Raw genomic sequence first — 13,860 nt, 5'->3', positions numbered from 1 at the left:
AATGGATTGACTCTTATATAACACTTTCCTAGGTACCTAGATTACTCAAAGTACTCTATACAACATTCAGACACTTTCTCCTAACTGTGTGCTTCCCACACATTCACACTCTTGACATGCAGACTGGAGGAACCAGGGATCGAACCGCTAACCTTCCAATTAGCACGTGACCTGCTCTACCTCCTGAGCTACAGCCACCCAGTGGTAAACTGTAAACCATCGCTAGGTTTTGGATAAAGTATACATTCACAAACCTGTCAAACCTGCATTTGAAACGCTGGCTACTATAGCAGTATAGTATTGCAACATGGCATTTGGGTCTCCTAACTAAAGTAGGAAAATAGGAACATAAATAGTGCCATCATGGCCAGACCTGGCCCACATCTGGTTGACATACACCCTGCCATGACACCGGTCAGTCAGAAGTGCCAGCTTGATGCCAGATCCAGGGAAGACCTGTTTTCTATGAACCTCGGCCACATGACCCAAACCACAATCGAGCCAGATATGGCATGCCATCACATAGACAGTGTCATCTATGCCAGGCCTACCTGGGCCATATCAGGATGACATACGTCTTATCATGCCAGAAGTCAGCCAGCAGTGCTGGCTTGATACCAGATCCGGGCCAGACCTCCTTGCTATGTGGGAATGGGCAGTGAGGTCAGTTAGGGGCAGCTTCACAAAGTCTTACAATGCTTCTAAATAAGAATACTTTTCAAAAGGTGTTCGAATTCACTGAGAAGGCTCGTCTAGCACAGCGTGAAAAGTCTAAGGCTACATCCACATTAATGCGTTTTCGTTTGAAAACGCATTGTTTTCTCTCCATTTTGGCCTCCTGTCCACACTGAGACGACGCTTTCCCCAAGGAAAAACGCATGGTTTTGAAAATGCTCTTGAAAACGCATACATTTCAAAACAAAGCTGTCCCGTCGCAGTGTGGACACTCGAAAACGCAGACTTTCTAAAACGATGATGCATTTCAGTCATGTGAAGCGGTCATGTGACCAATTAACCCTCTCAAGGCAGGCGTTGCCGATTTGCAACAGTTAAAAATTAACAACCTGATTACCCCACATACATATTTTATGAGTTTTTTTTACTCAGAAGTACCACTGCAGGACTTGGTTGTGCATTAGCAACAAAAAGTTTAATTTGAGCCTGAGAGGGTTAAACAAAGATAGCGGAGGGTATTATACAGCAGTTGTTTTGTTTGCTTTCAATTATGACAGCCCTGTTAAGGATTAATATCAGTTTGTACATGTTCCTTTTCTTCAAATCATTTAATTCTCACGCGCTTTGGCAACTTTGTACTTTTGTGTTACTTGCAGCAACAACTCCACCTCATTGTTTTTCCATTTAAAAAACTTGGTGCTTTTCCCCAACCTTTTGCTGCGACGTTTCAACGAGCCGTAAAGTAAATAAATGGCAGACAGAAATGAGGCAGGCCAAATCTTCTTGTTCTTCTTGCATGCGCAGTACTGGAACGTAAGCATTTTCAGCCGTTTCAATGTGGACGGACAACTCTGAAAACGACTGAAAACGCTAGTGTGGACGCGGAGCATTTTCAGACGAAAACGCTGTTTTCAAATCTATCTATAGTGTGGACATAGTCTAAGACCAGGCAACAAAGAAAGTTTGACTTGCTGAACATCAGAAACACAAGCAAAATACAGAGAGTGTTCTCAGCGGCCAGAAGAAAGATGGATGCCACACAGAGAAGTGTGGACAAGTGGGTGAAAAATATGTCTGACAGACAACTCACCCAAGCAGAGACAAATCCCGCTAGTGGACTGATCACAGCCACAGAAACATTAATTCGAAACAACATTGCAGACGTGGAAGCAGAGCAACTACGGACAAAGGTTTTGGCCTGTCTCAGCAATGCAAAGCCCCCAGTATCAATACAGTCATCCCACATAAACTCACTCACAAGCTGGCAACACTCAGCCTACACCCCACCTTTTGTGACTGGCTACAGGACTTTTTGACTGGCAGGCCCCAGTCCGTCAAGATCGGCAACAGGACTTCAGCCAGCATTATTACAAACACTGGCGTTCCACAGGGTTGGTCCTCAGTCCCATGTTCTACATCCTGTACACCCACAACTGTGTCGCCTCCAATAGGGATAACACCGTACTGAAGTTCGCGGACAACACAGCAGGGATTGGTTGCATCACTGGAGGGGACGAAGTGGCTTATAGGAGAGAGGTGGCCGGTGTGGTGTCATGGTGTGAGGACAACAACCTCACCCTCAACACTGATAAAAGAAAAGAGATGATAGTGGACACAAGACCTCACCAGCCGCTGTTTATCCGGGGCTTTGAGGTGGAGAGGGTGAGCAGCTTTACATGCCTGGGCGTCTACATCACTGAGGACCTCACCTGGACACTGAACACCACACAGCTGGTCAAGAAGGCTCAGCAGCGGCTGTATTTCTTGAGGAAGCTGAGGAAATTTGGTATGTTGGCCAAGATCCTCAGCAGGTTCTACAGCTTCATTGTGGAGAGCACACTGACCAGCTGCATCAGTGCATGGTATGGCAGCACTACTGCTATGGACTGCAAACGCCTGCAGAGAGTGATAACAACCGCGGAGAAGGTCACCCCGCTGCCCTCTCTGCAGAGCATATACCATCGCAGAGTCCAGAGGAGAGCTGACTCTCACCCCAACCGGTCGCAGCAGATAACCACCGCTCCCTGAGCCTGGTTTTGCCAGAGGTTTCTTCCTGTTAAAAGGGAGTTTTTCCTTCCCACTGTCGCCAAAGTGCTTGCTCATAGGGGGTCATATGATTGTTGGGTTTTTCTCTGTATCTATGAAGCGCCTTGAGGCGACTTTTGTTGTGATTTGGCGCTATATAAATAAAATTGAATTGAACTCCATCCTCAAAGACCCCACACACCCCGAACACGGACTGTTCACACTTCTAAACCTTTGTCCTGAGGGCAGAAGTGTCCAGAACATCCCGACTGAACAACTCCTTCTTCGCCACTGCTATCAGACTCTTGAACAACTGACCTATTTTAACAGTAAAAATAACCTTTGCACATCACATCATCTTACATATCAAACCAGCATATTAAGCTCATAGCTCTTTTGCATATAAATCTATTTATCTGTTTCAATTTTTGTTGTATGTATTTATTCATACTGTTTATATTTTATTTGTTCTAGTTCTATTTGTACATATTAACAGGCATCTGTGTGTGGACAGCAGAGAAAGAATTTCATTGCATAGAGAAATGCTTTTCTTTGTACACATGACAATAAACGTTTTGAATTTTGAATCTATTAATGTGCAAATGTACTGTTTATAAGGTTGGGGAAACCTGCAGAACTCACTTGGATGAGTGACTAAACGTTTCTCCCACTAAAAACGTCCAGATGAACAGAATCAACCTTTTGGGACTTCCTTACCTTGATGATTGAGCATGCATCAAAAGATCAGACAGAATATTTACAGACTACAGGTCACTTAAAATGAACATTTGGCACAAGCAGCTCACAGAGATAATTCCAGGTGGAGGAAACACCCAGTTTCAGTTTGAGTGCAAGCTTTAGGGATAGACAGAAGGAATAACTCTTGAGGTTAATGAAGCCAACTTTTGGGTTGGCACTTTTTGGATGTTGGTGTATGTGAAATGGGAGGGTCTTTAAATGAAAATTACTAACATTGACTTTTGAGAGAGAGAATAAAGCATTTTTTTTTATCATGCTGGTTGTTAAAAAAGCCTAAATTGGCCCAAGAATGGAGCAGCTACTGCTTTCTGTATTGCCTTTTACCTGTAAGTAAAAAAGAGGCCACACCCCTAATAATGCAAAAGGGGAATTTTAAAAACATCCTTCCTCATACAGGTGTTATGAAAGGGGAAATTATCTATAGAAACTAAAACAGTTTGTGTATCAGGCTGTAAATACGTTTATTTTTACATGGGAGTCTATCCGTTTTTTAAGTGATGACGTATGAATCCTGCTTCCGAGTCCAGACTACTCTACGTTTATTAAGGCTGTTGTGTTTTTAACATGTTTTAATGATTTGTATCTTGAAGTCAGTAATCACTGTTTACCTTTCTCGGGTTTTATTACCACTATTCATTTTAAAGCTCAGTTTTTAAACCCTTACGATGTAACTACATCCCAGCCCATGCAGAAGTATATTAATGGCTAACCTCGTATTGTGGATGAATTATCTCAGTTGTTTCTCCTGACTGAAGTTTGGTCTCTTTACAGCATCCTGCCATGTGAATGCATTTGTCCCTAACCATTGGGAACACTCACGTTAACTTTTATCGAGTGGAAAAAAGTTAGCGTTCATCCTCCAGCTTCGGTCTGTTTATATTATGCTAACATAGCTGTGTAGCTAGCCACCGCATAGCACATCATTATATACCAGCTAGTGCAGCTTCAGTAACCCTACTAACGTCACTGCTGTTTAGTTTTCTGTCTTCATTTATGTCTGAAGTGATAACAGAGCTGTACGTTTTAATCTTACAGAAATCCCTCAGTCAGAACATGGTATATCATCTTTAGATGGAAACTAGTGAGCTAACGTCCTGCTAAATTCTAACTCTGTTAAATTTCAGAAATTCTGTTTTCATGGATGCTTGGATGTTAAACTTTACTGTTACACCTGGTAGAGCAGCCACACCGATCATTTAAACAGTCAAGAATTTATACAGTGATCTCACTCTCAGTGATGCTGCAGTGTTCGTTTGATTTAGGGACCTGAAGCAAAGTTTGGACCCAGAAACAGCTAATGACGTCAGACTTAAACACCAGATGGGAGTGACTCTCTGCTGCTGCCTCTGCTGGACACTAGAGGAACTGTAGCTCTTTGTTTTCATATTTGCTGCATAGCAGATACACTTGTTCTGTTTGGAGGGTTAATGATGTTCATTAACAGGTGTGCTCACATCTGTAGACAACGCTCTCTTTTTCTGCATTTTGTCGCATTATTTTATCATAACTCTCTAAAAGAAGAAGATCAGTGCAGAGGTCTTATTTGAAGTACAGAAAAACAAGATGAGGGTACAAAATGATCTTGTAATCAATTAGCTATACAGTGTAAAGTGGATATTATAGATCTACCAGCTTCTATAAGGTATAATTTCTCAAATGTGCAATTATACCAACCTTCGTGTGAATTTTAAAAAGACTGGAAAAAGAAAGTCTTTCTGTTATCTGGAGTTTCTCAGCAGGATGTAAACCCACTACAGTGTCAGTGCTCACACTTTAAGCACTCTGATCCTTCAACAAAGAGAAAAAAACCTCAGATGCAGCAGGTTACTTCAACCATCTCAAACTAAACTCTTCATCTGTTCCAGTCTTCCTGTGTGATCGAGTAGTAATGATACGGTGTCCATGATAATACTAACAAAAAGGTAGTAATGCTCTCTCAGATCAGCTGACAGTTTGAACAGCACCATGAAAACTGCTAAACGAAATCACGAAATCGGCCGACTTGAGAGACGATGCAGATCGAAGGTTCAAAGACAGGTTTTGATTAGTTTAGATTACATTTTAAAGATTGAGGACGTCCACGTGGAGCCTCATCCATAGAAATGCTGCTGTGATAAATGCCTTTTAGTACCAGACATTAAGAAATGATGGTGGAAATGATGAAGCGAGCTGTTTCATGCCACATTTCAGACAAAAACAATGCACATTTTTTAACTGGAGTGATGACTGCTTCTGGTTTTTTGCACCAAGGGAGAAAAATGTGACACTGGAGATTTAACTGAGCTCAGGCCTGAAAGAACAGTCCATCAACACGACATCAGAGCCGTACAAACGCAGCAGGACATGTGGCCACAAGCAAAAAGTTCAGTGTTAGACTGTTACTGCAAAAGTAATCTAATTACTTTCTGCAATGACTAAGTAAAGTATGCATTACTTTCTTCATAATTTATTTTTCTGGAGGTTAAACAGCGGCGCGGCGCAGTTTGTGTAAAATGTGTTGATCTCCAGCACCCTGACCTGTGCTGCGTATTGCTGTGAGGAGAGACTACGAGCAGGTGCAGCAAGTCTGAAACCCCGATGAATTGATTTTCCTGCCTGGACTAATTCTCCTGAGGTCTTGCTGGACGTCATGCATCACCAGAATGTGAAAACTGCCAAATAACTCATGGGGAAATATGTGAGTATTGAAAAGTGCAGTGAAGGAGTGTGAGTGCTTTATCAGAACCTGTGATGATGATGTGTTTGATGAGCAGGAGGTGCTCAGGTGCTTCTGAAGTGTGTGTCGCTGTCAGAGTTTTACTCATCGATCACAGTGAGTCAGCTGTCAGGCTGCCAGCGCTTCGTTTTTCTCACACCTCAAACGTGTCGGGGAGTCTCGGAGAGTTTGATCCTCTGCACGAGCCAACAGCTCATCAGTGCCTGAGAGCCAAACTTCAGACTCTTCAAGACTTTCACAACAAAAGAGCTATTAAAGGAACTCATCAACCTGTCAGGCTGATGTTAGAGTGGCTTCTGTGAGGACTCTGGGGTACCACATACTCTTTTTATTTCTCTAAATATTCTTGCAGGTCTATTACAATAACCAAGTAACTGCACGATTATGACTGTTTTATGGTTTTTATAAGATTTCTCAGTTAGGATATCATCAAAATATCACGCAAACATACTGAAATACACAAACATGAAAGCATGTCTGAGCCATCGCCCTCAGAAAAATGGACCAATGGATCAATCCACTCATTTTTAACTCCCAAATGATTAAATTCCTATGTGCTCACAGACAAACACAGGAGCAAAGAGAAGTGCTTTCATCTCATCATTGGATCCATCAGCCAATTAAACTTTATTAGCTTTTCATGCAGGTTATAGGCGCTTCACAGGTGACTGAAATATCTAATAAAACAGAACAAAGGACACAAAAAAATGATTTTAAATCAAAAGAAATACATGCAAAATGCAAAGCTAGAGTTTATTTATCTTGGAAAACTTGGAAAATGCCTGCAGCACAAAAATATAAAACAACCAACTTGCAAAGAAAAGTAGTATTATTCAAGCAGAAAAGAGTTCAATAAATGAAATCAATAAAATTGAACAGAAATAAAACGATTCATGCTGGGGACTCTTAGAGAGACATTCACTGATGTAACCGAACATCTGGTCACATCTGTTCTGGAATCACAAAGTTCCAAAAACTCAAAGAAATCCTGCTGACGAGCATCTACCGGGAGGTCAAGTGTACCTGCTTTCCTGAGCTTCCTGTTCCTGAACACGGAGACGATGACCAGCAGGTTCCCGATAACATCCACCACGATGGTCGCGATGAGGACGCCGGCCAGCAGGGTGGCCACCCAGGGCACGGCGTGGTGCTGCGGGGCCTCTCCTCCCGCGGCCGGCGTGGAGTTGCGGGGCCCCAGGGTGCCCGTCGCCGCGGTGGGCTCCCGGTCCTTCAGGGGCATCAGCTGCGGGAGGTGCCGGGGGTCGACGAGTCGCATCGGGTCCATTCAGCGTCACGCGAGGGGGTCAGAGCTGCGCGCGACGCCGCCTTCGGGCGTGCGGTTGTCCGGGTGAAGCATGCCGATGCGTCTGCGCAGGACTTTTCCCGCCTCACGGTTCAGTTACAGTCACAGCTCCGCGCCGCTGTTGTCACACTCACGTGCGCACAGACGCCTCTGTCCGCGCGCAGCAATTCCGCGCGCTTATAGCGCCCAGCCTGCCCGCAGCCGCTCTACGTCTCCGTCTGAGGAGAGGAAGACAACTCTAGCACTGTCTCCTCTGCTCCTCCCTCCTCCCTTTCCTCCTCCCTCCCCTCTCTCTTCTTCTTTTACTATTTCACATCTCTTCTTCCCCTCTTTCCTCCCTTTTCCCCTGCCTCCTCTCCTTCCTCTCCTGCTGCATCTCCATCGTCTCCTCTGTTGTGCTGTTTGAACCATTCTAATGGTTAATGTTCTAAATGATAACAAATGCCCATTCTATTATTTTCTATTGTACTGTATTGTGAGAAAGAGGAAATAAATCAGGAAGGTAGAAGAAGTGTGGTTAATGCTCTTGAAGTGGAATATTTGAACCCTGACCCCGTGATCTCTCTCCTTGCTAAACCCAGATGCTTCCAAAATCTCAAAGTTTGTGGCAGGAAGCCCCGAGGGCAAATTTCTCCCATTGGCACAAGAAAACATAAATCCCTTAACCCCCCCCTCACACACACACACACACACACACACACACACACACTCACCATCACCACCACCACAGATCCACGAAAAGGACTCATGTAAGGAGGTGCTCCAACAGGTCATTTACAACAGCACTCATCTCTGAGTCTGAGCACAACTTTTCGTATCTTAAATTCACAAAGTGACCCATTTTACTCTGAGCTGATTTTTGTTCTTCCAGGGAGTGTAGAGAGGTGAATATCCAGGCCACAGACAGGAGGAGAAAGACGGCATGAGTAACATTAGTGGCCCACAGATGGGCGAAGGTTTTCACGATCTGCGGGACTAATGCAGTGTTTTACTTAATCACCCACAGATTTGACTGAACTAATCATCTTAGACATGGGAACAATGATGGAATCACCTCGCTTCACAGAGATGAGACCAAAAATGAAATCATGTTTTTTCAGATGAAGTGGAAGAAAAAAGATGGACTCATTAAAAACACATCAGCTGCTGCCGTGCTGCACCTGCTCTGTGGCCAAATTCATTGTCATCCGGCTTCTTACATGAGCAGGAAATGTGCTTCTCATCTTCAGTCATATTTTTAAATATAAATTTTATTGCTTTTTGCAACAACATACAAAGGTTTGTTTTCCCAATAATATGCTGCTGTAATAGGAACCCTTTTCCCCCACCCCCCACCCTGCTCTCTTCCAAACCTACAACAAAATAAAAATAAAAAAACCCCCACATAGAATATGTATACATTTGTACAATATGTGGCATTTATACATATTCAAGGAAACAAAAAAGAAAGGAGAGAAAAAAAAAGTAGACAATAGAAATAGCTAGCACATACTAAACAATTTTCTCCTCATCCACACTCCTGCAGGAGTTGTCCGATGTTCACTTCTTTTATAAAGTTTTTAAATGGCTTCCAAATTTCATCAAAATATGTTAACTTGTTTTTGAGAAAGTACGTTATCGTTTCCATTGCCATACACTGTGCCAAAGAATTTATCCAAGCACCAATAGCAGGAGGATCTGATGTTTTCCAATTTAATGCAATCATACGTTTTGCCTGTAATGTACATTAATCCATAAACTTAATTTGATGGGCTCTTAGTTTAAGATTTTTAGAATACACTTGTAATAGCAACATTTCTACATCTAAAGCAATCGTTTTATTCAAAATTTGGTTTATTTTGTTCATCACCTCCTGCCAAAATGCACGGACAATTCTGCATTCCCATATACAGTGGAAAAATGTTCCACGGGCTTCTCCACATTTAAAACATGTATCTGGAATTCTGTTATTATATTTATTCAATTTCACTGGTGTTACATATGTTTGCATGATCCAATTGTATTGTAATAACTTTAAGTTATTATTAATTGATTGTTTTTGTGATTTTAAGCAAATTAACTTCCATGTCTCCTCAGAAATATTAATATTTAGGTCCTTTCTCCAAGCTTCTAACTTAGAAACTGATGTATCTGGAGAGGCAGAGACAATCCAGTTATAAAATGTTGAAATTAAACCTTTATTACCACCTTTTTTCACCATTAACTCCTCTAACTTACTTAACTGGGGAATGTTGAGAGACTGATTTTGCATGGAAGAAATGAAGCTTCTAATTTGTAAATACTTAAAAAAGTGTTTTTGGGGGATTTGAAATTTTGAGACTAAATCCTCAAATGAAACCATTACTCCATCACAAAACAGATCACCCACTTTCTTAACACCTTTTTCTGCCCAACCCTGGAACCCTGCGTCCAGATTTCCTGGTACAAATAAGGCATTTCCCCAAATAGGACTAAACTGAGAGAGATTATTCTTAATATTCATCATTTCTTTAATTGTAAACCAAACTTCAATCATATTTTGGACTATAGGATTATTTGTTTCTTTCTTTAACTGTTTTGGCTTTGCAGAGTATAAGTACAAATTTAATGGCATTTTAAGAGAATTTGCTTCCATCCCCACCAAAATAAAACATTATTGTCCTTAATTGAATAGCCAGATAGTACCAGTAAAAATTGGGGCATTTCAACCCCCCTGTATCAAAGGGAAGATACAACAAAGACAAGCGAATGCGGGGATGCTTCTTGTTCCAGATAAACTCTCTGACTAATGATGATAATTTAGTAAACAATCCAGCAGGAGGAGCCAGTGGGACATTTTGAAACATATACAACAGTTTAGGTAATACATTCATTTTAAGAACACTTATCCTTCCAATAATAGATAGTGGTAAACTTATCCAACGCTCCAAATCTTTGGAAATTTTCTGTAGAATTATATTATAGTTAAGTACCACCACATCTTTTAATGAAGGAACTATTTTAATGCCTAGATAAGTGAGTTCAGAATTAACAGTAAAGCCAGATATATTCTGACTTACGTTTTGATTATACCCTTGTTTAAGTAACATTAATGATGATTTTGTTACATTTACTTTATACCCCGAGAAGGCCCCAAACTGGTCTATTAAATCCTTTATAGCGGGCACAGAAATTTTTAGTTGCTTTAAAAATAATATGACATCATCAGCAAATAAAGCAATTCTATGCTCCTTTCTACCAATCCTAACACCTTGTATTTGTCCGCTGGTTCTAACAGCTATTGCCAGCGGTTCAATAGCTAAAAGGAATAAAAGTGGAGATAAAGGTGAACCCTGCGGGCACCCTCTTTTAATGTCAAATGGTTCAGAAATTATCTCATTTGTCTTAACCTGAGCCACAGATTGACAGTGTAGTAGCTTAATCCAATGCAGAAATAAATTACCAAACCCAAATCTAACAATGACATCAAAGAGATATGACCGTTCAATTCTATCAAAGGCCTTCTCCGCGTCAAGCGAAAGAATGGCTGTATCTTCCTGTTCACTTTGATTATGAAGAATGTTGAGGACTCGTCTTACATTATGAAAACCCTGTCTATGTTTAACAAATCCATTTTGATCATCTCCTATAATAACTGGAAGAATACTTTTTAATCTTTTGGCAAGAATTTTACAAATAATTTTAGTGTCTGTGTTAATTAAGCTTATAGGACGCATATTTTCACACTTGTTATTTAGTTTTCCAGGTTTAGGAAGCAATATTATCAGGGATTCCCTTAATGAGTCAGTAAGATTACCAGTATTAAAACATTCTATATACATGTCTAAGAGGGGCTGTGCTAATTTATCTTTGAAGTATTTATAAAGGTCAATTGGCAATCCGTCTGGGCCAGCTGTTTTACCAGCATTTAGAGAGTTTATAGACTCTATAATTTCATATATACTAATTTGCCTGTCAACATTTTCTTTGTCTTTGTCTGAAATTTTTGGTATATCAAGTTTATCTAGAAATAAAGATTGAATTCTAGTTGCATTGTTGAATTCAGAGTTATATAACGTTTCATAAAACATTTTAAATGCATTATTTATCTCTAATGGGTCTACTATGATATTTCCATTTGAAGTTTCAAGTTTTGTAATTGCCTTTTCAGATTCCTGCTTTTTTATACGCCAAGCCAGGAGTTTGCTGGGTTTTTCACCTTGGTCATAGAATTGTTGCTTTAATCTCAATAAATTTGCAGCTGCTTTTTCACTTGTCATTTCATTATATTGCGTTCTCAATAGTAATAATTCTTTTACAATGTGCTCATTATTTTTGACCTGATTGAAAGCTGATCTCTTCTAACATTTTTATTTTTTCTTCCAGATATTTTATCCTTTGGTTTCTTTCTCTTGTTTTCTTACTAGAATAGCTTATAATTTGCCCTCTTAAGTATGCCTTAAAGGCTTCCCATCTCACACTTGCCGATGTTTGATCTGAATTGTGCTCAAAATATTCATTAATTTGCTTGCCTAAATACTCAGGAAACTGTTTGTCCTGCATCCACTTCAATTGAAACCTCCATTCAATTAGAGTTTTAATCAGTTTTGGCTCTATGAAAGTCAAAATAACGGCTGCATGGTCAGATATTATTATTTCCTTATACTGGCAATCTTTTATATAATGAGCCAGCTCAGTTGATACCAAAAAGTAATCTATTCTTTGTGTGTACCTGACCGGCAAGAATATAGTAAATTAGTTGGATTTTGATCTCGCCATATATCAATTAAATTTAACTCCTTCATAAATTGTCTGATCACCTTTCGTGTTCTATTATGAGTATTACCCATGCCTGAAGATTTATCCTTCTGTGGGTTCAAAGCACAATTTAAGTCCCCAGCAATTATACATTTACCTTGCAAGTCTGAAATTTTAAGAAATAAATTGCTATAAAAGTTTGGATTATCTTCATTTGGGCCATAAATATTAATTAAATTTAGTCTAGTAGATAGTAGATTACCTTGTAGTATTAGAAAACGTCCATTACAATCCTTAAGCACATGCTCAACGTGAAAAGGTAAAGATTTGTGATTCATTATCATGACGCCCCTGGAATTGGAGGAGTAAGGCGCTGAAAAGATTTGACCTGGCCATCTACGTTTCATTCTATTTGTCTCACTGCCTAGCAGATGAGTTTCTTGTAGGAACACAATTTTGGCTTTTAATTTCTTAATCCTACCAACGACTTGTTTTATTTTTACTAACTTACGCAGACCTCTGCAGTTCCAAGAAACACAGTCAATCAAGACTTCTGCCATATATATTCATTTATGTTAAAATTGTACTATTAAATAAATACACACATATATATACACAAAAGAAAAGTATTGTACCATGTTGAGAATTTACCGATTTGAGAGAGCAACCCTTCCCACACCCCAGCCTGTGTAAGAACATAGAGGCATCCCTTAACCCCAAAACTACTTCCGCCCTCTTCTTGGAGCATGTCCACCCTACACCGAGGAACTATTCACCCGCATTTAGCAACAGTTGTTAAAGTAATTACAATTGATTAAAAGAATTTAACTAAAGAAAAAAAAAGATAATAACAATAGAAATAAATCCACCTTGTCAAGTTTTTACTCTCACACATTTGACACAATAAGTGAAATTACTAGTAACTCTTATTAAGAGAACAAAACAACCAATGTCTAACCCAGCATTGTATAACAACCCTTTGGCAATATAATAAATTGTTCTGTCCATTATGGTTCGTAAATACAGTTAGAACAGAGTTAGTAATCTACCATCATATACCTTATCAAACATCTTGTACTTGATTGAGGCTCTTAATGTAGGCGTCCACGTCCGCTGGTGTATCGAATACATGCGTACGTTCCTCGTTGGTCAAAAGCAGCCTCGCTGGATAAATGATCCGATGTTTCCACAATCCAATCTCCCGCAGCTTCTTCCTCACACCATCGTACTGACGCTGCTGTCTATATGTCTCTGCAGGCAGGTCCGGCAGGAAGGCTATCTTATTGTCCTTATACGTCAGTTCTTTTGTCGTCCTAGCGGCTTTCATGATGCCTTCTCGATCTCTGTAACTTAAGCACTTAATTATAAAAGTTCTCGATCGGTTTGCAATGGAGCTTTGTCTTGTGATTATCCTGTGCGCTCTCTCCAGGACATGAGGGGGGATTTTCAAAATGTCCGATATAAACTTCTCCATGAAAGTACGTGGATCTGTACCTTCTTCTTTCTCAGGGATGCCGAGGATTCGGATGTTATTACGCCGACCTCTTCCTTCCAAATCTTCCACCTTTTTAGATAGAAATTTGGCTTGTCTTTCAAGGCATTCCATATCATTTTTCAATAAGGTGATTTCGTCCTCCGCGTTGGAGATTCTTTTTTCAGCCTCGTC

At 40.4% G+C, this 13,860-nt stretch overlaps 1 protein-coding gene across 1 annotated transcript in view; it reads right to left on the bottom strand.

The window, feature by feature from the left end:
- The window catches only part of mtnr1al (melatonin receptor type 1A like), a 45,926-nt gene extending 38,262 nt beyond the window's left edge, over positions 1 to 7,664 (bottom strand). The window contains exon 1 of the mRNA XM_085286838.1: positions 7,199 to 7,664. Coding sequence (XP_085142964.1) covers positions 7,199 to 7,460 — 262 coding nt within the window. The 5' untranslated portion in view covers positions 7,461 to 7,664. The remainder of the gene's footprint in view (positions 1 to 7,198) is intronic.
- Positions 7,665 to 13,860: the final 6,196 nt, after the last annotated feature.

The sequence above is a fragment of the Mchenga conophoros genome, linkage group LG2, assembly GCF_057382185.1.
Source record: "Mchenga conophoros isolate Kocher_MC1m ecotype Shallow Benthic linkage group LG2, M_conophoros_male_GT1.1, whole genome shotgun sequence".
NCBI classification, from domain to species: domain Eukaryota; kingdom Metazoa; phylum Chordata; class Actinopteri; order Cichliformes; family Cichlidae; genus Mchenga; species Mchenga conophoros.
The sequence above is the reverse complement of the archived record's forward strand: the minus strand, read 5'-3'. Positions and strand labels throughout refer to the sequence as shown.